We start from the raw sequence: 24,508 nt of genomic DNA, 5'->3' as shown, positions 1-24,508 counted from the left end.
TACGATTCGACCCAGAGCCACCGTAAGCCAAGCCAGGAACCGTATCTCATCACTACCCAATCCCAACCCGGATAATCACACGCTCATCATTCCTTCTCCGTCTCAGTCTCCGCCTCCTTTTCATCTCCATTACCACCCTCACCCTCGCTCTCCGACACCTCCCTCGGACTCGCGAGTGGACTCGTCCCCGACGCCGGCACGCCAAGCGCGCCACCACCGATGCTCCCACTCACACTATCCGCCCGTCCATGACTTAACAAGCCACTTCTCACACTCGCCGCATCCCCCCCGCCCACACCCCCACCGCCAAACCCCTGCTTGGCATAGAAACTATTCCTATCGCTCCCCGCAGCCGTTCCATAGATACCCGTAACAGAGTAAATACTCGTCCTTTCGTTCGCGATGCTTGCGCCGCGGTGTAGACCCGGGGTCGTCGGACCACCAGCAGCTGTTGTTGTACCGTCCATGTTGGCCGAGAGCACGCTGAGCGGCAGCGACTCGCGGCTGCCGCCCCACAGGGAGGAGGGCGCCAGGGCGCGGGTTGAGGCGTCCTCGTCGAGGGAGCCGCGGCGGCGGTGGCGTTTCGAGGAGGACGCGAGGGTCAGGATGGAGGCGTTGTCGGTCAAGATGTTGTTGGCGGTTGCCGAGTGGTAGGTGGCTAGGTGCGCGGGGATGGCAGATATCGGTCCGGCGTTGGAGGGGAAGGGCTGGTTGAAGTGGATTGCTTGTGAGTTGGGGTTGTGGTGGTTGGCGGTTGTGTGGTGGTTGTTGCTGCCGCCTGGGTTAGGCGTAATCGTTTGTATCGTGGTCAGAGTCGTGGTCAGCGATCGGACTGATGGTGCCGGGGAAGAGAAGGTGCTGTCGCCGCCTCGTCTGCCGGTCACGGTGCGGCTGGCGGTGGCGAGTGACGACTCTCCGTATGAAGGGGCGACGGTTGATACTGTCGGCGCTATTGAGCGTCCACCCATGGTTGGGGGCGGATGCTCGTCGCTCGATATCCTGACAGAATCGGAGCGCTCCAGAGATGCGGTGCTTTCCCTTCGCCGGCTTCGGACGGGAGATACTGAGTAGCGGCTGTGGTGCGGAGACTCATCGATTGCGACGCGGCCCGACAGAGGATACGGATTGTTCTGTTGCTTTTTTGCCCCGTTTCGTTTCGAGCTAGAATGACGGCTTCCGTCTCCTGAAGATGTTGCCTTAAGGTTCGCTAATTTCTTCATCAATGCCGAGAAGGGTCGCCGACGGCCCAAACGCCCTGCAAAGTCCATGGTGTCAGCGGCTTTGAACTGGACCCGAGGCGAAGTGTGGTATTTGCGGGGCAAGAAACAGAGACACATTGATGCCAGAATACGGGACGTGGAAGTATGCGCCAACCAGAGAAGAATGTGCTATGGAAACCTAAGAAGCAAGGAAAGAGGTGACAGTAAGTACCATGTGGTTGGGCGGCAGCTTCGGTCATAGCCATGATACGGGCTCGAGCGAGGGAGTGTCTTGAACAGCAGTGGTTGATCGACAAGGCAGTCAAAGCGATGCAAGCGCAAGGGTTGCGGTGTGAATGGCGTGAAAAGTGCTGCAGAGGAGCAGTGGTCTGGTGTCAGAGCGCGGCTTCACAATCCAAGGAGAAAGGCTTGGGCAGGGCTGTAGGTGATGGTGGCAATTGTTGCCGTAGGTTCGTTAGATTATCGAGGGATATGCAGTCGGCTGGAAGTAAGGTATTCGAAGTGAAGATTCCAAGCTCTTCAGGGCAATCACTAGAAGGTCGCAGGTGACGGTGCTCGGCGCGACTCAGGAACAACAGTGGGTGGAATGTTGGGTTGAATTGTGAGGATGCAAGTCATGGCTGCGACGGGACGAGCGACAGGGTGTTGTTGTGGTCTTGGCTTAAGGCCCAGATTCTCGGCAAAGACCTCACGTGCGACGCTTGCTCTGGTGGGCCCGTTCTCATCCAAATTCCCCGGTTGGAGCCAGCAGTTCAACTTCGGTTGGACCGGCCCGATGTGGAGCAACCGCATCCACGCACATGGCGACACACCATCGGCCCAGTGGCATCGAGATTGCATTGCTGCGACCCAAGAGATTATTTGCTTGTCTGAGAATCAAATGTTTTGATAGCTTCGGTCTACATCCTGGATTATATGAGCCATACCGGCCAAATTCACCATACCCCATGACAAACAGACGATGGTGAAGCACAACCTGGAGCTTTTTGGCCATCGACTACCACTTGCTCAGAAACCCCCTTGCCGATCGAGATGCGCGCAAAGCAAGCAACATGTCAATACAGCCGCTTCCGGGGAACGTCGCTGCACAGATCCGGTCTTCGTCAACCATTACATCGCTGAACGGCACAGTATGCGGCCTGCTTCAGAACTCGCTAGACGCAGGGGCATCCAGAATCAACATCTCTGTTGATTATAGCCGCGGAAACTGCTCAGTTGAAGACAACGGGCTTGGCATTGCTCCGGCAAGTTTCCGGGATGATGGGGGATTGGGCAGGCTTCACTGTGAGTCTTTTTCACAGACCGAGTGCGGTGCTTGTTGTTGACAACCACCCGTAGACACCTCCAAGTATCCGCCTCGGCATGAATGTCATGGAAAACGTGGAGAGTTCCTGGCTTGCTTAGCAGCACTCTCATTGCTTTCCATCGCATCACACCACCGTGACTACCGGACCCACAACTCTCTTACCATCCACAACTCCAGGGTAGTCGCACGCTGTCTCCCAGCGCCGCCCGAGCAACGTGTGTTGGCCTCCACGAGCGGAACTCGGGTTGTTGTCCGGGATTTGTTTGGCTCCATGCCTGTACGTGTGAAGCAAAGGGCTACCGAAGTGGATCGCTTTGGGACGGCCCGAGAGTTCGAACAATTGATCTTCAACATTGTTGCTCTTCTCCTCCCCTGGCCAGGCGAAGTGGTAGTCTCCGTTCGGGACTCGTACGCGCGAAGGACCTTGTTCCTCTCGGTATCCGGAGCTGTGGATCGGAGTCGGAGCTATCAAGACATCGCTCCTATCTTCCTCTCACGGGTGAGCACACTGCTTCCTCAGGCTTCTATTGTGGAGAATGAGGATATGGAATCCTGGGTGCCGATTGGGGCCACGGCTACTCGCGTTTCGGTCAGGGGTTGTGTATCCCTACGGCCTGCTGCCACCAAGCGCGTGCAATTCATTGCGATTGGGATTCAGCCCTTGCTGAATGAACACCACTCTAATCTGTTATACGAAGACGTCAACCGCGTCTTTGAAAACTCCAGCTTTGGCATCGTTGAAGAAGCCAGTCTCGACCCGGACGACAGGCCACCCAAAACCCAAGGGCTCACTGGCACAGAGCTGAAACCCAGGAGGGGCATCGATCGATGGCCAATGTTCTTCCTTCAGATCATCCTGAGTACAAGAACGGACTCGATTGATCTTGAAGAGGTCCTCGACCAGAGGCAGCAAACTGTGGCGATCATCACAGATCTTCTTCAGGTCATGGTATACGAGTTCCTAAAGAAGCATCATTTACGACCAAGATCCGTCACGGCTGTAGAGCGACTCAGAAAGCCAAAGAGCAGTTTGCCAACTCCTCCTTCCCAATCACTAGGCGTCTCGGGACCTTCAACGGGTGGATCAGGTGCGACTGTCAAACGGTCTCGGTCCAGGCAAGACCTTTCCGAACCGACCTCTTTGCCGAACTCCAGAGGCCATGCTTCCGGAAAACGATCAGCCTCCCCCTTCGCTTCTTGGTCCAGAACAAAGTCAAGCCTACAACAAGATCGGGGAACGAAGGACAAGCTGCTCTTCCCTGCTATACCCCAACAAACAGGCCGCTTCTCTTTGACGTCAGACATGAGTTCAAGGACTGTACATCCGCTGTTTGACAAGTCTGGAGGTCTCTTGCGGAAGCCGTTTGACGATATGGACGATGTACCGGCTACCTGTGAAAACGAGATACCAGACAACCCAACCCGTGCCGCAGAACCTCCGGCGGAGAAGGAGAGCGTGAGAGAGACAGTCGTATGGGTCGACCCTAATACCAAGATTAAGTCGCTGATCGACCCACGAACAGGGGTTGCAGTCAAACCTCGCACCGGCGACGAGGATCAACCCATCACTAAGGCAACGAGGCACCAAGGACCTTCAAATGTCTCTCAACTGCATCAATGGAGACCGAATGTTGGTGGCGAGAAGACAATGATATTCCAAGCGACGGAAGCGCGGATTCCCCAAACCCTTCCAGCATCGGACACTTTCTGCTGTGACCACGGCAGCATAAACCTCGAGTTTCAGGGCATAGGAGGTCCTGCAATACAGTCTTCCGGCAACAACCTGTTAGCGACACTCGAAGGCCGAATCTCCAAGAAGGCTCTGCAGAAAGCCGAGATTGTGGCTCAGGTAGACAAGAAGTTCATCTTGGCCAGGGTCGCTGCGGAGCTTCCTCTGGGTTCAACCAAGCATGTCACCGAGACTGACTGCATGCTCATTCTCATCGACCAGCATGCGGCTGATGAGAGATGCAAGGTTGAGAGTCTGCTGCAGGCCTATTTCGGCCCGGACACGGCGGGAGGCGGGCAATTGGTTGCGCAGACCCAGATTCTCGATAAGCCTCTCCGCTTTGACCTCTCAAGGCAGGACGGCGAGCTTCTTACCCGCTTCAGGCGGCATTTCGCGCACTGGGGTATCACATACGAGTTCCCCAAGTTACAAGAACCGGGCTTCCAGACAGGCGTGATGGTGGAAATTCAGGGATTACCTCCTAGTATCCTCGAAAGGTGTCGCCTCGAACCACGGCTACTCATCAACCTGCTCCGGAAAGAGATCTGGAAGCTGCACGCCGCGGGAAGTAGCGGCGCTATGAGCTCACTGCGCGTCGATACCGGGGAGAGCTGGGTCGCGAGGTTCCATGATTGCCCGGAGGGCATCTTGGAATTGATCAACTCCAGAGCCTGTAGGAGTAAGTGTCTCTTCGTATGGACCGAGAAGGTTACAAATTAACGTTCCAGGTGCAATCATGTTCAACGACCCGTTGACAACCCAACAGTGCTCGGATCTCGTTCAGCGCCTGGCCTCTTGTGCATTTCCGTTCCAGTGTGCTCATGGGCGACCGTCTATGGTACCGTTAGTGCATCTTGGTCAGGGGAGCACACTCATGCGGAGGGCCATGGAACGGGAGGGTACCGATGCCACCGGAGATTTGCTGGGGGCGCTGAAGAGATGGAAACGGGAATCAAGATAAAATAAACCTGTTAAAGGCTTGGAGTGTCAATAGGCACCACCTATACGTTCAATCCTGTTGCCTCTGGTTGTGGAATTTTCGAGGACTGTTCATGCCGTGGGTGGGTAGCTCTACAGAACCTATACCTAGGCAATCAGGGTTAGGGTCATCCCATGGTCTGCACAGACCACTCAACAAGCTGCTGGGAGCTTGAGCTCCACCATATCAAGCAACCAGCAAGGTTCCCGCATCCTCTGTCCGTCAACAACTTGCCCGGCGCAACATTCCTGACATTCACCATTGCCCCAACACACAAGCCACAAGCTCAACGGCAATTCGGCAACGAAGATGCAACCATGGCGTTAACAGTGCGTCCATTTCCCTTCAAATCACTTCCCTCGTCTACCCCCTCCCCTTCCTCCAGTCCCTGCATCAACCTCGCCAACCCATTCGAACTCGTGACCTGACGACAAACAGTGGCGATCCTTCGACTTCTTTGACGCAACCCAGATCGAACTAGCCAGCGACGACGAACACAACACGCGCGCCGCCTTTGAGAGCAACGACATCTCGTCCGTCTGCTCCGGCTCCGACAGCCTCTTCCTGGGGGGCCATGACGGTACCGTGCGCATCGTCGGCCCCAGCTGGAAGGTCGTGCGCAGTTTCCCTGCCTTTGACGAACATGCAGGCGTGGGCGGGGGCGGGAGGAGCATCACGCATATGCGCCAAGTTGAAGGGACGAGTTTGTTAGTCACCGTTGCGGTACGTACCTCACTTCGTGTTATGGGGGCGCTGGGGCGCGGAGACAAAAAAGGGGGATTATGTGCTAATGGGTTACGCAGGAAGCTGTTGGTGGTGCCGCGGGCGGCGACGCGAATGCGCAGCCTGTGTTGAAGGTCTGGGCGCTGGACAAGCCCATCAAAAAGACGGGGATTCCAACCTGTTTGAGCACGGTCGCGATCAACAATGGGAAGAAGCCCTTTCCGGTAAGCAAGCATTGCGTTCGCTTGGCTGGCGCTCGATGGGATGGAGACTGACGGGCAAAGATATCGGCCTTTGCGGTAACCGAGGACCTGACGCAGGTTGCGGTTGGGTTCGCCAACGGCGCCGTCACCGTCATCCGCGGCGACCTGGTCAACGACCTTGGCACGAAACAGCGCATCATCTACGAGTCGGACGAGCCCATCACCGGCGTGGAACTGCATGTCGACGCCGGATTGACCGCGCTGTTCGTTGCGACGACATCGCGAATACTGAAGCTAGTCATCTCGGGAAAGGGGCATGGGCAGCCGCCCAAAACGGTCGAGGATACGGGCTGCGGCGTTGGCTGCATGGCCGTAGACAAGAAGACGGGGAATATTGTCATCGCCAGGGAGGATGCCATCTACTACTACACGCTCGACGGCAGGGGTGCGCCAACCGCATACGAGGCTCCGAAGAAGCTGATTTCGGTCTACCAAGACTACATTGCCTTGGTATCTCCGCCAACGCCGGCAGGGGAGGCGGACACAATAAGACGGCGGTTCTGGGGTGCTTCGGCCGACAGCATCTACACCTTCACCTTGATACATCCGGACCTCCGGATCATCGCGCACAGCGAGACGGTGCTATCGGACGTGAAGCACATCTTCCAGTTGTGGGGTGACCTGTACATGCTCACACAGGAGGGCAAGGTTTGTGATGTCTGTTAGTTTTGAGAAGATCCAGCTGACCACGTCAGGTTTTTCGATATCACGAGAAATCGCTTCAACAACGATTGGAGATGATGCACCAGCGGAACCTCTACACCCTTGCCGTCGACCTCGCACAAAGATGCGGCATGGATGCGCAACAGCAAAACGTCATCTACCGCAAGTACGGCGACTACCTCTACCAAAAGGGCGACTACGACGGCGCCATGAACCAGTACATCAAGGCCATTGACAGCACGGAGCCGTCGCAGGTGATCAGAAAGTTCTTGGACACACAGAGGATACACAACCTAATCGAGTATCTGGAGGAGCTCCATGAGCATCACAAGGCAACGTCAGACCACACCACGCTTCTTCTCAACTGCTATGCAAAGCTTAAAGATATTGATAAGCTGGAGAACTTCATCAAGTCACCGGGAGACCTCAAGTTCGACTTGGATACAGCCATTTCCATGTGTCGACAGGGTGGCTATTATGAGCAAGCCGCATACCTCGCCAAGAAGCATGGGGAGCATGACCTGGTTGTCGATATTCTGATCGAGGATTCCAAGGCCTACGATGAAGCACTCGACTACATCTGGCGCTTGGACCCAGATACTGTAGGTTAACCCCTCGATCTTCCAGCGGTTCGTTCTAACAACCTAGGCGTATCCCTGTCTGATGAAATATGCCCGGGTCCTCATCGAGCACTGCCCCCCAGACGCGACACAATTTTTCATCGACTACTACACGGGACGGTTTAGGCCCAGGGTAGATCTCCCGGCGCCAAATGTCCAGCCTACCACCAACGGGGGGTTTGTCGTCGGGGCTGCCAATGCCGTCCAAAATCTCAGCCACTTATTACCCCTGCCTTACATGAACACGAGCGCGGTAACGCAACAGTCAGTCGCAGCTAAGCCAACAGTCGGCGATCTTGCCGTCAAGCAAGAAGCAGCAGCACCACCAGAATACACCCCACCACGCCCCCGGACGGCCTTCTCCTCCTTCATCGACCATCCTGACGAGTTCATTGTCTTTCTCGAAGCATGTCTTAAAGAGGACAGCATCTCCGACGTCGACCGGACAGATCTCTCCACAACACTATTCGAGATGTACCTCCACAAGTCCAACGAAAAGAAGGGCGACGACCAGCACCGCCAAGAGTGGGAACAACGTGCCAAAGCCCTGATCGACAGCAGAGCCCAACTCAGCACCGCTGCCACGACAAAACCGCAGATTGAAAACTCTAACGTCCTCCTCCTGTCCCACCTCTCCGACTTCCGCGATGGCACCACCCTGGTCAAGGAACAATCGGGCCTTCTCTTCGACATCTTCCGCTCCTACACGTCAGCCAAAGACACGCGCGGCGCCCTCAAAGCCTTGCGCAAATACGGCCCCGAAGAGCCCCAGCTCTACCCGGCCGCGCTGTCCTACCTCACCTCGGACCCCCGCGTTCTAGAAGAAGCTGGGCGGGACGAGCTTGCCGCCGTGCTCGAGCGCATCGATCGCGACGGCTTGATGGCGCCGCTGCAGGTGGTGCAGACGCTTTCCCAGAACAGCGTCGCCAGCATGGGCATGTTGAAGCCCTACCTCGCGCGCCGCATCGAGCGCGAGAGGAAGGAGATTGCTGAGAATCGGAGGCTGGCGGCGCAGTTCCGGGCCGAGACCGAGACGAAGAGGGCCGAGATTAGGGATTTGGGGACCAAGCCGGCTGTATTCCAGGCTACGCGATGTGCGCAGTGTATGGGCGGACTGGAGTTGCCGGCGGTGCATTTCTTGTGTAAGCACAGTTTTCATCAGAGGTGTTTGAGGGGTGGGGGAGGGGGTGGAGGGGGTACTGGTGAGGGGGATGAGTGCCCCGTCTGTGCGAGGGAAAATGCCACGATCAGAGCGCTCAAGAAGAGCCAGGAGGAGAATGCCGAGCGACATGAGCTGTTCAGAGATGATTTGGAGATGAGTGAGGATCGCTTTAGGACTATCTCGGAGTGGTTTGGACGGGGAGTGATGAGTGTGCCGAGTGTGGAGTGATGTGGAACTCCTAGGTGGGCGTCGGATGCATTATCGGGTCTTGTCTATGTATAGCTGGATGAATGGGGGTATCATAGATCAATGGTTTCTGTTGAGAAATCTGCCGACCGCTGTGTCGGAGATTGTCTGTACGACCGCGTCGGCCACTGCGCCTCCGCCGGCGTCTGTGAGGGTCTGGATGCCAAACATGTAATTCAACCACTCCCCAACGCCTTCCACGTCAACGGGAACCGGGCTGGCTTGCCTGAGAGCGCTCCGCCAGTCTTCGATGTAGTAGAGGCGCTGTTCGACCAGCGCGTTGCTTAGGACCACGTCCTGGCTGGCGTCATCCACAGAGTAGTGGTATTCGAGTCCGGCGAGATCAGCCGCCTGGATCTCTCCATGCCGGACAGTAAACTGTGCGCGGAACTGGGGCTGTCAGCAATCTGGTCGGGGCTGAAGTAAAAGGGATGTACTCTCACCTCCTCGGGTAACCTATGGGTTATCCCGGGTCGTTCCCTCGGGTCATCCTCTGTTGGATGCGTCGAAAACGTAAACAGCGGCGTCTGCCCAAAAATCCAATCAGGCGACGTCAGCTCTCTCAATCCCTTCACAACCTCCTCGTTCGCCAGCGCCTCCTCCTCGCCCACGACCACCTCCCTACCATCGGCATCCCCATACATCTTCCGAAACTCCCCGACCACCGCGTCCGCAAACTCGTCCCCGCCCAAACCCACATTCCGGATCGGACTCCTGACGCTCTCCACGCCGCGCGCCTTGATAAAACCCTCGGCAGGCGATCTCAGCAAGCCCCCCACCCGGCCCAAGTTCTCCGACGACAACAGACACGTCCCGTGGTGCAGCGAGCGCGTGCGCGTGAGCTTGTACGCCGACCCGGAGACCTTGAACGTTTCTACTCCGCCAACTTCCACGTCGAGGTCCATGACGATGTCATGCCGCTTGTTCACGCGCACTTTGCCTCCTCGGGCCGCGGCGCCAGCCAGCCCTCGGAGCGCGCGTACCACCATCTCGGCGTGCTTGTCCCGGTCAAAGGCCGGCGGCGGGCAGATGATGGACCAGTTCGCGTTGCCGGCGTCGTGGAAAACGGTGCCGCCCCCGGAGCGGCGGCGCACGAGGGCTATGGGGCCATTATTGCGCTTGTCTTCTTCTTCTTCTTTCGCCGTTGTCTGTGGTGATGGGTCTTGAGACTGAGGACTCGGTGCTGCTGCTGCTGATTGCGGTAGGCCCTGGCGCAGGGCGCGCAGGTTGACCTCGAGCCAGGGGTTCTGGTTGCGGCCGATGACGACGCTGGGGCGGTTGGTGTAGAGGAAGAGGACGGTCGATTCGGGGTGTGAGCGCTGCAGGAGGTGGTGCTCGATCGAGAGGTTGAGGTAGGGGTCTGTGGAACGGGAGCGGTAGATTTGCACGGGGCGGCCGAGGTTTTGGGTGTACGGCCGTACTTGGATTGGTACTGGTGATGATACAGAATGGAGACGAGATCTGGTTATATTGGGGGTCAGGTGTCGAGTGAGAGCCCCGAGGTGGCATAGGAGAGCCATTGGCTCTGATTTCATTTTGGGGGACAAGAATTATTGTCACTCCTCCATTTATTTTACTCCCTTTCGCGCTCAGGTTGAGTGATATTGGTACTCGTCAGCCTGATATCGAGCTTTCAGTAGATGCAGCTCACAAACCTGGATGATGTTGAAATGATATGCAGTGGAAGAGGCTTGAAATAAGTGGGGCCCCTGGACCCGGCTCGTCCCGCAGCTCCCTTGCGTTTGCGGTCCTCCACATTTTCTGCAATTCTGAAGTGGCACACCACCATCTTCGTTTGCGATGCCGGCCAAGCCCGACTGTCATGACTTTCATGCACTTATAGAAGCCGGTTGGAAGGTTAGTCAGTCGCAGCGCTGTCAGGAGCGGGCCACTCTCAGTTCTCCGCCTCGTGCTGTCGAGCGACTGGTCCAGCTTCGGCTATCTCGGCGATGTCTACAACAATTGCGCTTGAAGCTGTGGGATGAATAAGGTTTCCAAAACAGGGCAAGAATTTTTGTTTGTCTTTGATAGGAGCTCGGGGACCGCGGTGCTAACATTATGTACGCAGCAGAGAATACTGAACCATCAAGTTCCTCCGCCGACCTACGGCGGCGAGCTTGCCATCAACCAGTTCGTAAAAGAGCATTGTCATAGCCCGTTTGTGGCTCCGATCTATGGCAGCTTCAAGTTCTTGCATCAGCCAGCATAAGCCGGCCCAAATTTGACCACGTTGGCGTGGTATCGGCGACCCCGGTCAGAGGAGGAAATGTCCATGAGCCTGTGCCTGAGTTAACGCTCCTGCACTTTATGCCTTGGGCATTAGTCAGCTCATATTAGCTCTCTTCGAATCATCTATAGTGTGAGTATGTTAGGGGCTGGATGGCGCGCCAATGCCGATTTGACTCTCTCCCGTTGTACACGATCAACTTGGTAACCGTGACCCCGACACGCAAAGTTGAATCATGCCTGAGGCACTTTTAGTCTGTGCCGTAAGTATCAAGCTGCACCTTCCATCACCTGCACCAGGGAAGAGGAGGATGGACCAACACGATCGCCGAGGCTGAAGGCACGGCAAGGAGCATGGTGCTGGTCCTTACCGGTATCGAAACTACCTGAACTTGCCGAGAAATAAAGGTAACCTTGACAGGCTAGCGCCTCCTTTTCCGATCTCCTCCACGCGCTCTTACCTCAACTCGAACAACACTTTCACGTCCCAGAGCACCAACCCTCTCCCTGGCGCCTTTGGGCGAGCAGGAGAACATAGCATACGGGAAACGCCAACCGCTGCCGGGAGCCGCGAGCGTGTCACGAGAATGCTTGCTGTACGACTTCAACAGTCGGGAAACAAGGTGTGGCGTTTTGCCCTCCTTTCCTCACCTCTCGCCTCCTTGTCTCCTGCAAGATGTTGTGCAAGTCAAATGGGGACTTCGCCTTTTCCCAGGTCACTGGTCTTTGGGATCCCTTTGTGTAATGGCAATGGCGCGTGAAGACTGCGTTGTGTGACTCTATTTGAGACGGCTCTTGAGGGAACACGGTACGCAAGCAGCTGGGGAAGGGGGGAGAGGTGCTACGGCAGGGTGAATCAGTTTGTTCATATTTGATGGTTCGGGGTTTCCCCTGGACTAAGAAATCAGGGGCACCGGGGAGGCAGTTATGCGGACGAGCTGCTGATTCGAGATGGGGATTACACCACTCGAAGAGACAAGGTGGCAATACACAATAGGTACAATAAATAACTGCCTTGTTATTTGACTGGCTCTGGTACCTTGTTCTTAATGCCGGCATGACCTTAGATGGAGACATACCCAATCACGGTCTTCGAGGATTATTGCATCTGCAACACCCGTGGCCCCTACGGAAGGTATCGTTAGTGGCCCGTTCGCCGACTTAAGTTGTCCTCCGCTTAGTTACTGTTCGAGACGTTAGGTCGTTACACCTTGTTCTAGACCGGGTATGCAGTCTGAGAGACTCTGGTAAGCAGCCTCGAAACACTGCACAGCTTTCACAGAATGATCTCAAGGCACAACATGAGGCCGTCATCAAGATTAACGTGATGTTCACTGTACGCTCCAATCAACACTGTTTGACCGGTTCAAGAATTCCTCAACCAAACCTGGAAGCAATCAGTTTGAAACACGGAAGGCTACGGCGACTGTAAGCCACATCCGTGTCCTCGGCACTGGTGCGAAAGCGGTTGGCAGGATGCCGGCACTCGAAGAATCCACCGGGCGCGTGCATGCCGACAGCATGTGACGGAAACGAGGCTGCAAGTCCCTCTTCCTCAACCGGTCAGTTCCAGCATGAGACGACTCGGAACCCACCTGCCCAGGCTGCTAGCAACCCGATCTGAGGAGTTTCCCAAATACAAGGTAGCGCGGATCATTCTTCGTGGTGGTGTGGGATACAAGGAGACTCGAGATACCGAGTAAAGCCAGGCCATGGTCAGTCATCTCCGCATCTCAGGTGACACTCGAACTTTTCAAGCGGATAGTAACGCTATACAGCACACGTCCGCGCCTCTTAACGGACAAATTTCGAACCACAAAGCGGCTCCGTGCCGTGTTACTCGGTTCCAACTTGGCCTTATACTGAGCAATTTGCTGTCGCACTCCGGTGTATCGTATGTATTGTGCAACGCTCAAGAGCTGAGACCAAAGGCGCCAGCCAGCTGGGCTGACTTTGGGTTTGACTGACTTCAAGGACTCAATGCGACACGGTAGGAGAGATGAGAACTGTGCAACTATCCGTATGACCTCCCCTTCTGTGGTAAACAAGGTACGTGTGGGCTTGGAAACAAAATTCCCGTCGTCCTGGTCCGGCGCTGCCCGGCATGGACAGACAATCTTGCAGGCACGTACTGTGCAACTGCAGATTCGTTACGCAGTACGGAGTACGGATCCGTACTTGGTACCTGATTGATGCTGCAGCGTGTTCAGCCACAAGGTCGCAATGCAGCATGCACGTTGGCACTGATTCCAGACATCACCCCATTAATGGTGCCGCACGAAAGCAAAATGGTCCAGGGGAAGGCCGAACTAGTGAACTGAAATGGACATTGCATTGCATGTGATGCCAAGTTCGTTTCACGATAAGATGTCCCTGGTCATTTGATGGTCCGATCAATATGCCGCGACGTTGCGCTATAGTAAGTCGAATTGCCGTTCGTGGCGTTCAGCAATGCAGGATGCCTAGTTTGGGCTGATGGTGGGTGGTATTCAATCAAGTAGTGTTGTGGTAGGTCCATTGCGGCGGACAGCGGGCTGGGATTCTGAATCGGCTGTTTTGTTGGCCTCTGCCATATTGACTGACGGAATTGCAGTTGGTTCCGGCTCCAAAGAAAGGTAAGGCTCGGGGACCCGGGGAGGAACAGACAGTTGAATGGCGAATCGCCGACTGCCCCGACTTCCGATGTCGTCAGTTGTGGCGTGATTCTGGCCTTGATGGGCTTCTGGGATGAAAGAACACCGTTCGAGAATCGGCGTCCAATTCGCCTCCAACGTGGCTCGTCGAGGAGTCCAGTAGCATGGGCCCGGGTCGACACGGCCCGACGAATGTCGGAGTCGGGAATGAGAAGCAGGGAATCAAAGATCGTTTGACGGAGTTTGCCGTCGCTTTTGTCTGTCAAGCTGTTGGAATCCAAAGACGTGTGGACGTCAGGCGAGAACAAGGTGGCACATGTGGCCTTCCCGAACCGTTCTCCTCTGTCGGTTTGACAGTGTGACGCCATGCAAGACTGACTGCGTCTACAGTGCGAGGCGTACCAGCCTGCAGTGCTCTCACCCGCATCTGCATGCCATCGGCGGCCGAAATCGTTCCGAGTCGTTCGGCTTTGCCGACCGTCATCGGGCGTGGTGGTGCTTGTCCAGCTTGGTGGTGTGCTCGTCCATCAGCCTCTTGGCCAGCGCCACGATGGGGTTGTCCTTCGCGGTCTGCTCCATCAGCGCCGCCTGTTCACTCAGCGGTTTCTCCGCGAACAAGTCGCGGATCTTGCCCGATCCCGTCGCCGTCTGCACCACGGCAAGCGTCGTGGCGAAGTTGGTGCGCGCCGCGCCGCCAATCTGTATCGCGTCAAGCATCAGCAGCGCAAAGTTCTGACAGTTGTTGCTGATGAGGTTGTAGCTCGACTTTCTCTTCCGCATCCCGTATATGACCATCTCGCCCGCCTGCCGCAATGCTTCGTCGTTGAAGCGCGTCTCGCCCACCCGGAAAGTCCGCCATTCCTCGCGGTCGACTCGCCCATTGACGTAGATGATGTCGAGCCGCTCGTCCATCCATAGCTCGTGGCAGTACTCGCCGACCAGCACCGCCCTTAAGTTTTGCTGGTTAGCAACCGTGAGCGTTGAGGCTGTTCGTCGGATATTTGGCTATTTTTCCAAGAGAGATCAAGAAAGAGCAACGAACCAGTGCTGCGACGGATCCGGATAATGGTGCACCTTCTCGGTAATCCACGCGCCAACCTTAGTCCTTTCGGCAAACCACTTGCCGGCGAACCCGGCTACGGGGTGCCACCCGATCTTGACCGTCCTCGCAGGCCCGTTGGTGTCGGGCTCGGCGGGCGGAATGACATTGGGCTTGTGGCCCAATCCGAGTGAGTGCTCGAGCGCGATACGGCCCTTGAGGAGCTCATTTTTGCCGCGCGAGAGGCCCTCTTTGCTGGGAAGACAAAAGTCTCAGTCAGTCACTCCCATCCAGGTACTGAGACAGGCGGTAATGTCGCTTATGCCAAGACACTTACAAGAGTGACTTCATCTTTTTGCGCTTTGAGTAGTCTCCATTGTCGGAGCCGGTTTCCGAATCGCTCATCGTCGATGACTCCGCTTCCCTTCTGAGATCCGGGTTCGAAACAGCAGGAAATGGTGATTCATCAATCAGAGATCGGTAGCGCCTCAGAAGCTGAGGTTATCTCCAAATCATCAGCCCGGTTTCCCAAGCTTGCACATGTGTCCCACAGCGTACCCCCCCACTCGAGCAGAGCTGAGCCTGCATGGCTGTGCAGCTCTCGAACCCTTTCAGCATCGTACGGAGTATAACCCAGCGGTTGGCGCCAACAACTAATTCGGAGAGGAATGTGATTGAGGCATTTCGTGATTCATGCTCGATGACTGAGTTACCATTCATTAGCCCGCGTAGAAGATCGTCCCTGAGCGTAGGATGCCGCAGTTCAACTATCTATGAACAGGTTGCCCGGTATCTCTTGTAGCCGTTGGACAATACTTTCCGGGCTCGATTGAATCCAACAAAAGCCAGGCGCCTCCAGACATTACACAGTAATCCGTATGACAAGGAGAGCCACCGTTTCGGCGGCCGACTGTCGATCGGGAAACGAATCGTTCTCGGTGCTTTATCCGTACTCCATACAGCATGTGAACTGCCCCCTCAGGTTCGTGGCAACTACAGTAAGAGATCGCTTCTTTTTCTTCCCTCCTAGTAAGCGAGAGTCTCGGCACCTCGCAAACCGTGCCTCTAGAATAAATATACCGCATTGGCTCTAAAGCGGAGGGCCATGCTCTTCCAGAACAAATGTTCGCCAAGTGTTTAAGTCCTGCGTCGAAGCGCGCTGGAATCCTAACGGTCGTTCTTCGGAGTCAAGTCAGACGAACCGGGTGTCTGCACCAAAACATGTCAGATGCTGAGACACTGCCCTCGACCTGGTGGGTCATTTTTACGGAATGGTGGCTGGCTGGGCGTGACTGGCGACGTGTGATCGGACCATGACGTGTGATCGGACCAAAAGTTTGCAGCCATGTGCCCCTGTTCTCACTCCAACCGAGGACCGGGTCGCGAGCGGTGGCTATTGACAGCTCTGGAGTCTTTGTTTCCTAGGCTAAGTCTCTAGGCAGCGTAATTGTTATCATTGATTTGAAGAACAAATGAAAGATACGTCAAGAGACTCCAATAATCCCCCTACCGGAGTGATGAAGCAGGAGGATTGACGAGTTACAGTACCTCCACAAAACGGTCGAAATATATAACAACGGCTGGGAACGCTCGAGCACCATTCTATTGTTCGGATTCGGGAATGACCTGGTCAAGAGCAAGTGCACCTGAGCGGCCGAACCTCAACCCTGGATTGAGAAATGTGGAGGCGTGCTATTCCTTGGCCAATAGAAAACTGAGCTCTACACCACCTGCGTGGCGGAGACACGGCAGCAGGCCCGGAAAGGAAGGCCAGTCGCAAGCCCAGCGAGGAGACTCAGGAAGAGCTGCACTGCGGTACCGTGTAGCTTCACTGTCTGGCAAACCCTTCCCGCTGGGCCGGGAGGCTGTCTTGACCAATCAGTACCGCAACCGCCCCCTACCAGGCTTTTACTGGGCCCACAATATGCGACGACCCTCCTGCAGCCCTCACCCGGCGCACCGTGCAAATTCCCCGAGTTGTGACGATGCGCTCGCCTTGGACTGATCACAGCGACTGGGGGATTGGTCACTCCCCCATGCTCGCGCCGTGACATTGTGCCAGCCCTCATTTCGAATCCCTGGCCACCCGTCCTCTCTCCCTGTATCCGTCCTCTCTCATCACTCGCCCTTTTTGAGCTGCGACCCTACTACAATTTCCCTCCCTCAACCTCCACATCGTCTGAGTGCGAAGGAGCCGCGAGTTGAGGACGACGACAAGGTGCAGAGGGTGGAAGAACAAAAGTGCGGGAAACTGGGCTCGATCCGACAGCGGCAGAATTGCGGTACCGTCCCGGTGCACTGGCTGAGACGAACGACCCAGGGCCAGCGCTACCGACTCGCTGCCCACCCGTCCAATAACAACCCATCGAATCCCGACCGTGTCCCATCGCTTTGGTTTCTGGAACCGCCAGTCCTCCATCCGCACATTCACAATCTTCATCCGATTGTGATACAATTCAACCATTGTCTCCCCAATCCCGCCCGATTTGCACCCCGTTGCAGCAGATCGATCGACGAGCATTCATCGACTCGCCGAGGTAAAAACGTCAGTCATCGGCAAGATTATCCCCCACAAACCGGGTCGTGTATTCTTCCTGGTGGAGGTCTGGGTACAGTAGTGAGGGAGTTGCCGATTGTTGCTGGTTGGGCGTCCAGAGGATATCTGCGCTGTAACGACTCGCTGCGTCACGGCGCCAGTGGAAGAAGTGCTTTCGGTGGCTTGGAAACGGTATATTGGGACGAATTGCAATTGACGGGTTGAAACATATCCCCAACAATGGGCGCTCCGTTGCTCGCAGCGGCGCCTCATGCCATTCCGGCCCTCGAGACTCCCAATCACGCCATGGAGGCGGCCATCACCTCGAGAGACACCCAGGGCGGCCGGAGGCTGTGGTATCGCATGAAGGTCATTCAGCAGCCTGAGCGTGCCAGAGCATGTGGTTCTGGTCCCAAGTGTAAGCTAAGCTGGTATCTTTATGCCCCTCTGGCCCGACAACTAACAGTTTGCAGCGTCAGCCGATAGACGCCCCGTTGACCCGCCTCCCGTCGTGGAGCTGCGCATCTACGAAGGTCAAACTTGGGAGCAGGCACAGGACAAGGACATCACCTTTGTCTACAATGCCAACTTCTTCCTCTTTGCGACCCTGGAGCATGCTCGTGTTATCGCCCATGCGCGTGGCCAGCCCTCGACGAGTAACACGCCGCCGGTGCTCACGGGCATGCCGGTCTCGGGCATGGCGTATCTGGACCGACCCCAGGAGGCGGGCTACTTCCTGTTCCCGGATCTCTCGGTAAGACACGAGGGCCGCTACAAGTTGACTTTCAACCTGTACGAGGAGACCAAGGAGGACAAGGACAAGGACAAGGAGCGCGATGGCGAGAGCCAGCCGCTCATCACCGGCCTGAACCCTGCCACAGGAGGTTCTTTCGACTTTCGCATGGAGATCAAGTCGCAGGAATTTATTGTGTATAGTGCCAAGAAGTTCCCTGGTTTGGCCGAGAGCACAGCGCTCAGCCGTGTCGTTGCGGAACAAGGATGCCGTGTCCGCATCCGCCGTGATGTCAGGATGAGGCGCCGTGACGGCAAGGGTGCTGGCGACTACGAGAACGCCGAGGACGAGTACGCCCGCAGGAGGCGGACAGCCACGCCGGATAATCGCAACGACTACAACCGGTCCCGATCCATGAGCGGCAGCACAGAGCGCACGCCGTATTCCAACGACCCACAACGCCGGCCGTCGATTGCAGACTATCCGTCGCAGTATCCGCAGAACCCGCCGCCCGGCGGCCACCTGCACTTCTTGGGCGGTAACGCGAGCTCACAGTATCCCGCCGCCCCTCCACAGCCTTTTGCGCAGTCGTCATCAGTTCCTGCCTCGCCCGTGTACCCTCCGTCCCAGACAAATACCTACTCGCTGCAGTCCGCGTACCCGCCTCCACCGCCGCCGCCCGCACCGAAATCCCATAGCAGGGAGCGGACGCCTTCGCAGTCCGGATATGCCCCAATCAACCCGGCACCAACCCGCCGTGACAGCGTGCACGACTACCGCGCACCTGGTCCAGTACAGTTGCCACCCCTCAACGTTCCGCCATACCACCCTCCGACGCCTAAACAGTCGCACACGGCTCCGCCACCTCAGCAGCAACCGCACCACTACCAGCAGCAGCAGCACCACCACCAGGTCCTCCCGCCTCTGCAGATCGATAACGCAGTCCCTCCCCCTAGCGCGGCCCGCCTCCCGATTCCCAGCCCGACTGCCCTGGCCGCGGCGCCACGACCCCTTGTGCCGCTCGCGCCTCTCATCCACCCCACCAACAGCAGCAGCAGTATTGGTAATAGTGTCTCCAAGAGCGGTCCGCTCCACCCGACGAGCCTGCCGCCGCCAACGCAGTACGCGGGCACCAAGCGGGCGCACGACCAGAGCTTCCGCCATGAGCCGGAGCAGCCGCGGTTCCAGGACGGGGCGCGCGAAAGGGCGACGGTCGAGGATGCGGTCGGCATGGAGGACATGAACTGGTACTTCCACAGAGCGGACGGAACGCCGAAGGATGCGAGACTGTTGGGGCGTATCTAGAGAGGTCGGATGTGAGCGAGGTACTGCAGCGGCGGACTTTTTGAGGTTGCGAGGTTGGTTTTTGTATATATGGGGAAAAGAGGAGCGCGTTTCCTTTGGGGGGGGAAAGAGGGGAGTAGTTTCCTTCAGTTCCTGGCTTGTCGGCTTTGGCTGCGGTGGTCAATGGGCTCTACTCCCGTCGGAGGAGGCACTGGACACACACACTCTCTCTTCCCACCTTGGATTTTTTCCTTTTGCTTCACTGCGACATGTCGCTCCCGTTTTCCTTTCCCTTTTCATTTTTGGCTTCATAGTAGTTCCATCTATAAAGGAAGGGATCTGAGCTCGGCTGGATATGCTTGGACAAGACAAACGTGACAACATGTAGCAGACACAGATAACAGCAGGCTGGGTGAGCAGATGGACTACGCTTCTACTGAGCGGGAACTTAGTGGCATCCTAAACCCTGTTTGTTTGAATAGTACGGAAACTATATGGTATGGAATATAGGTTTATATCCGACACGACGATGGGATGCCATTATCATCTTCACAAGCTCCTCAAGCGATGGGCGGTGGAGTTGAAGAGTGTCCAGCTGTCTGCTTGATTGGCTGTACCTGTGGCGCAAGGGGGCCGTTGCGGTTGCCCGGTCGGCCAGCGACAGGGGGCGGAACTGGGCCCAATGTCAATAACCGCTTTACCCATCCGCCCTCGTTCGGTTCCCTTCTCGCATCTGCTGCACTTCACTTCAGAAGGGTCTTACACCATTGGGTATCAGACTTGCGGGAATTTGTTGGTGCCCAAGAGACAAGACTGCTGTTTTGGTCTTGCGGGCAACGAGTCCAGGTTAGGGGGCGCTGGTTGCATGGGTGCAACGACCGAGTAAACAAAACCCTCCAGTCGCCAAACCTCGATTTTGTGTCCGAGTCGATTCCCAGCAGCGCGGCACCTAACATTGACACACTCCCGAGACAAGGACAAGACACGCATTACAGCCTTACAACATTCCGGACACGCGGAAACAACCCCGTCGGAACTAGCAGCACATGCCTACCCGATCCGCGCATCCCCCGCCCAACAATAACCACAACGATGTCGTCGACAGCCTCCTTCCGACAGCGGCTCCAGATTCAGACAACAATGAGCCCTCGCCCCTGGCCAGGAGGCGGCGCTGTCTCCCCTGAGCAACAACAACACCGCAGCCCCGTCCCATCCCGCCCGCCTCTCTCCCCGCGCTGCTACTCCGCAACCGCAGTCACCGGGCAAAGCCGCTTCGTCGAGGGATCCATGAACGACCGCGTCTCAGCCGCGCCGCCGCCCGGTTTTTTGGGGCATGACGAGGATACTGGGGCTTGGGAGGTGCAGGGGCAGCAACAAGAAGGGGCTGGTGAGCAGGCGCGGGATAACGGCAGCAGTGCGAGGTATCATCTGAGGAGGCCTAGAAGCACGGCGGCGTGGGCGGTTGGTTCTTCTTCTTCAGGAATGGGCAATCAAGTGTCGAAGGAGCAGCAAGGACAGCAGCAGCAGCAGCGGCGGGGCGGGGTAACGAAAAAGAGCAGCTTTTTGGCGCCGCTTTGGGATGGCGTGAGGGAGAAGCTGCATCTGAGCAAGTCCAAGTCGTCAGGTAGTATTGGGCGGGTCGTGAACTCGGTTGTTAGCGGAGGGGCGAATGGTGGCGGGGAGGGGAGGATGGAGAAGGAGGGGGCTCCGGTGGGAGGAGCCGAGGACCGGGCGAAAATGCCGCCGCCATCGACAACCGCGGGGTATCCTAGCAGGGAGGAGGTGCTGGAGAGCTATAAGAACCTGGTTGCGTCGGGCTTCTTCGAGGCGCATGCTATTCGGGGAGGGCGACATCCGCCGCGGACGGGCGGGAATGGGCCGGCGCTGGAGCAAGGTAGGTCGTTTGTTGAGCATATGGGGACCATGTCCTCACCGGGTGCAAAGTCGTTTGCGGATCACATGGCCGCTCAACAGCAGCACAGGCCAGCGCTGCCCCTTTCATCCCCGACCCGGCCCCCTCCACCACCAAGAATCTCGTCGCAGGGGAAGTCGAACACTGCGCCTTCTCCGCAGCGCGGCACTAAGCGAGGTGCATCGATTGACTTGGCCGGGGACGCCGAGATGGTCACTCGCAAGCTCGTCAAGAAGCTGCGCTACTCGGCCTCGCGGCTGTCAATGGACCTGCCCATGGTGAGGGAGAAGCGCACCTCCCACTACTCCAGCTACGGCACCGTCAGGTCTCGCCCGTCGACATCCTCCAACGTGCCCGGCCCACTCTCGCCGACGTCTTCCGTCTTTAGCGGCATCACGCCCTCTTTGGCCCACCAGCCTCTCCCTACGGCAGATGATACGATGTCGACCCGCCACGGCAAGATAACCAAGCCCAAGGACGACCGTCCCCGCCGCATCCTGCGCCTCGGCCGGAGACAGCACCGGGCTCCGGAACCAGCAACAACCACGGATGCCGTTACCGACGACCCAGATGCCATGGTGATTGACGAGCCCACCACATCCACTATCGTCACCGAGCAACGTCACCCAAAGACTCAGCTTAGAAAGGTCACGCCGCCGCCAGCCGCATTCCGCAGTACGCACCACCACCCGCGCGGCGGGTTGCGCAGCAGCAGCACAAGCAGCAGCGTCATGAGCATCGACCGCGAGCACGACGAGCACGGTCAGGAGCCGCTGAGCATCGTGCCCGACCCGAACCAGGGGATCCCCTTTGTGCCGCGTATCCCAAAGGAGTTTTGCGAGGCCATGGCGGACTTGGTGCCGTCGGCATCGGCAGCGGTTGTGGTGGTGGTGCCGCCGGGAGAGACGATCGAGGATGGCATGGCCAAGAACGGGAATCGGGATTCGGGGCTGGGGGAGGAGGACGTGGAGAATCTGCCTGTTTGGGGATAGTCATGGCCTCGCTGGCTCTCCCCTCCCTTTTGGACCTCTCCTGACTCGGCTGTTTTTGACAAGCTGACTTACTCCTGCTTGGGTGTCGTCGACTCTTTGCTTGTGGAAAATGATGCGGGGTTGGCGGGTTACCACAACTGGATTTACTGGACGGTGTGGTGCTGGAGTGTTGGAGTGTTTTCGTTTTATCTCTTCTCTGTCCATTTTACTCTTCTCTTTTCTTTCACCGCGGCCGGATCAGGTAGGCAGAGAAATCCCCACCCAACAGTGTGGTTAGATGGATGCTCTCAGCTTTACCTGACCCGGTTTGATGACGCAGCTTTTACGATCTGACGAGGCCTCACGGAAAGGACCACACTACATACTACCTGACCGGGGCTTCTGTGGAGGGTACGGCGGGAGCACACAGTGGGACTGCACAAGAGACGAGTTGTATGTGGATTGGCCGCCAATACACATGTGTATAGATTGTCCGGGGACGACTTGTTTCGGGCGCTTTGTAGCTTCCTCCCGTGTCGTTAGCCAGGCATGCTCTGCGTTGGTTGGAGATTTTGTTTGGACTACGGTCAGGCTGACCGAATGTATTGATGGGGTGTGTTGGTCTCCCAAGAGGTGATGATAACGGGCTCGGGTGGCTGGTTATGCTTCTGGAATGTATGCGATAGTGCCCGTCTACTTCGCTACGCACGGGAGGATAGCTGTCAATACATGATGACCTTCTTCTTTGTGACGCGTGGTAGGATTCAAGTTGTGCTTGCTCAATGAGATTGAAATGGATGTTAGACATGTTCTTCCGAAATTCTACTCTCCCTCATAGAGACGTACAGTGGAAGCCGTGCGGAACTCTCCAGAACGGCGGGATTAACGATCTCCCGATTGACTGATCTGCTACGAGAGATAGGGAGCACGTGGGCCGAGATCTGGCCGAGCCTGAGTGGCGGTGTATGCATCGAGTGAGTGCATACGGTAGCTTCAGCGAGTTCGCTCCCAACCGCTCAACAATATCTCCAACGCCAGCCACCCTTCACCAAAACAATAAGCCAGCCCACCCACTGGCCACTAAGTTGAAATGGGCGGTGTGCCTAAGACCGATGCCGGCTTTCTCAATCAGGAAATGGACTGGCCCGACTTTCGACGTCTACTCGAGTACCGAGGAGGGCGGCGAGATCATGCGACGTAGCGAAGCCGCTCTCTTTGCGTCCATGGATCGCGAGGCTCAGACCAACAGCGAGCGGCACAGGCAGCGCACGGCAACATATCCTTGAGCCTCTACGACAAGGCGCTGGATTACCAGGGCCAGCTTACCGAAGAGGAGTGCCAGCTGTTCCTCCGCCGCGGCGACGTCCCGGACAAGGCGCTTGCCTATCCCGATATCCTGACCACCGACGAGATCCACGAGACTTGCGCATGGCCACCGCCCGACGTAGTGCGCGCCAACATCCAGCGCGCAACTGACGGCATGCTTAGCACGCCGGCTGAACTGTTCGCCAGAGCCAAGGACGTTCACGATCACGGCCGGTTCGACACTGACATCAGCGACGACAAGGCTTGTCTGATTTCTCAGAACTTCTATGCTGGAGACGACTATTTCCCGTCAAGGCGTATGGCGCCTCACGGTATCCCAAGGTATGGAGACATCGTCACATTACTATCGCGCCGCCTAGGGCGGGACATCACTGTCTTCAAAGCCTGCGGATCACGCTCAATATAACTTATGGAGCGCCTAAGGAATTGGGCCTCTCTGGCTCCGGCCTACCGCAACCATCTTCTACCGCTACAGCGACACCACAAGACCAAGCCAGCCAGGAGCAGGCCGCCTGTGAGTTCAACGACGCTTTGGCCTCTGTTCAAGAGCAGTACCGCCTCGACACTCTGTCCGAGAAGAATTCCTGGCCCGTATGCGCTGCATACTCGATGCTATGCGAGCTGCCTATCTCAGCCGTCGTATCCCACTTCCAAACCCCTACCCGTCCCCCCTGGCTTTCTCGCACCCGGTGTCCAGCCGCCCTCGCAATTCGACATGGGCGGCTCGGGAGCCTGGCCCGTCGCGTGCCCGTCTTTCGGCGGTTTCCACCTCTACAGCAGGACATCGGCCTCTCGGGCACCGGGTACGAGGCTGCTCCGGGCTGAGCGGCTCTGCCCAAAGACGGGAAGGAAACTTACCGTGCACGGGCCGAGGCGAGACGCCGCGAGGCCTGGGTCAATTTTTGAGAGGAGGCTCACCTCTAAGGATGCGAGCGGG

The 24,508-nt window shown here is 57.0% G+C and overlaps 9 protein-coding genes across 9 annotated transcripts; 4 read left to right on the top strand and 5 right to left on the bottom strand.

The window, feature by feature from the left end:
- Positions 1 to 299: 299 nt before the first annotated feature.
- Positions 300 to 1,837, bottom strand: N657DRAFT_622224 (uncharacterized protein; the record flags this gene model as incomplete). The annotated part of the gene is made up of 2 exons (XM_062790643.1): positions 1,432 to 1,837; positions 300 to 1,255 (listed from the first exon to the last, which is right to left on the bottom strand). Coding segments are annotated over exons 1-2 (990 nt in total), but the record flags the coding sequence as incomplete, so codon positions are not given.
- Positions 1,838 to 2,272: 435 nt separating this feature from the next.
- On the top strand, positions 2,273 to 5,216 carry N657DRAFT_576569 (uncharacterized protein; the record flags this gene model as incomplete). Its single annotated transcript, XM_062789188.1, has 3 exons — positions 2,273 to 2,504; positions 2,559 to 4,934; positions 4,984 to 5,216. The coding sequence occupies 3 exons, from the start codon at positions 2,273 to 2,275 to the stop codon at positions 5,214 to 5,216; spliced, it is 2,841 nt and encodes a 946-aa protein (XP_062645596.1).
- N657DRAFT_98437 (vacuolar protein sorting-associated protein 11) lies at positions 5,173 to 9,044 on the top strand. Its single transcript, XM_062797623.1, has 6 exons — positions 5,173 to 5,563; positions 5,673 to 5,957; positions 6,038 to 6,181; positions 6,242 to 6,868; positions 6,916 to 7,485; positions 7,532 to 9,044. The coding sequence occupies exons 1-6, from the start codon at positions 5,369 to 5,371 to the stop codon at positions 8,891 to 8,893; spliced, it is 3,183 nt and encodes a 1,060-aa protein (XP_062645595.1). The 5' UTR covers positions 5,173 to 5,368; the 3' UTR covers positions 8,894 to 9,044.
- A 32-nt stretch (positions 9,045 to 9,076) lies between these two features.
- Positions 9,077 to 10,508, bottom strand: N657DRAFT_599923 (uncharacterized protein; the record flags this gene model as incomplete). The annotated part of the gene is made up of 3 exons (XM_062790062.1): positions 10,089 to 10,508; positions 9,355 to 10,010; positions 9,077 to 9,301 (listed from the first exon to the last, which is right to left on the bottom strand). Coding segments are annotated over exons 1-3 (1,239 nt in total), but the record flags the coding sequence as incomplete, so codon positions are not given.
- A 2,801-nt stretch (positions 10,509 to 13,309) lies between these two features.
- N657DRAFT_98637 (uncharacterized protein) lies at positions 13,310 to 14,436 on the bottom strand. The gene has a single exon (XM_062797624.1). The coding sequence runs from the start codon at positions 14,136 to 14,138 to the stop codon at positions 13,515 to 13,517; it is 624 nt and encodes a 207-aa protein (XP_062645593.1). The 5' UTR covers positions 14,139 to 14,436; the 3' UTR covers positions 13,310 to 13,514.
- N657DRAFT_657364 (uncharacterized protein) lies at positions 14,251 to 15,214 on the bottom strand (the record flags this gene model as incomplete). Its single annotated transcript, XM_062794805.1, has 3 exons — positions 14,251 to 14,719; positions 14,813 to 15,064; positions 15,147 to 15,214. The coding sequence occupies 3 exons, from the start codon at positions 15,212 to 15,214 to the stop codon at positions 14,251 to 14,253; spliced, it is 789 nt and encodes a 262-aa protein (XP_062645592.1).
- Positions 15,215 to 16,789: 1,575 nt separating this feature from the next.
- N657DRAFT_98387 (uncharacterized protein) lies at positions 16,790 to 17,458 on the bottom strand. Its single transcript, XM_062797622.1, has one exon. The coding sequence runs from the start codon at positions 17,328 to 17,330 to the stop codon at positions 16,875 to 16,877; it is 456 nt and encodes a 151-aa protein (XP_062645591.1). The 5' UTR covers positions 17,331 to 17,458; the 3' UTR covers positions 16,790 to 16,874.
- A 127-nt stretch (positions 17,459 to 17,585) lies between these two features.
- On the top strand, positions 17,586 to 19,383 carry N657DRAFT_657363 (uncharacterized protein; the record flags this gene model as incomplete). The annotated part of the gene is made up of 2 exons (XM_062794804.1): positions 17,586 to 17,763; positions 17,819 to 19,383. 2 exons carry the CDS (start codon positions 17,586 to 17,588, stop codon positions 19,381 to 19,383), a joined length of 1,743 nt encoding a protein of 580 aa, XP_062645590.1.
- A 1,071-nt stretch (positions 19,384 to 20,454) lies between these two features.
- On the top strand, positions 20,455 to 24,396 carry N657DRAFT_682324 (uncharacterized protein; the record flags this gene model as incomplete). Its single annotated transcript, XM_062796470.1, has 3 exons — positions 20,455 to 22,254; positions 23,495 to 23,892; positions 23,955 to 24,396. The coding sequence occupies 3 exons, from the start codon at positions 20,455 to 20,457 to the stop codon at positions 24,394 to 24,396; spliced, it is 2,640 nt and encodes an 879-aa protein (XP_062645589.1).
- Between the last annotated feature and the right edge of the window lie 112 nt (positions 24,397 to 24,508).

The sequence above is a fragment of the Parathielavia appendiculata genome (assembly GCF_033297405.1).
Source record: "Parathielavia appendiculata strain CBS 731.68 unplaced genomic scaffold N657scaffold_10, whole genome shotgun sequence".
NCBI lineage: Eukaryota > Fungi > Ascomycota > Sordariomycetes > Sordariales > Chaetomiaceae > Parathielavia > Parathielavia appendiculata.
The sequence above is the reverse complement of the archived record's forward strand: the minus strand, read 5'-3'. Positions and strand labels throughout refer to the sequence as shown.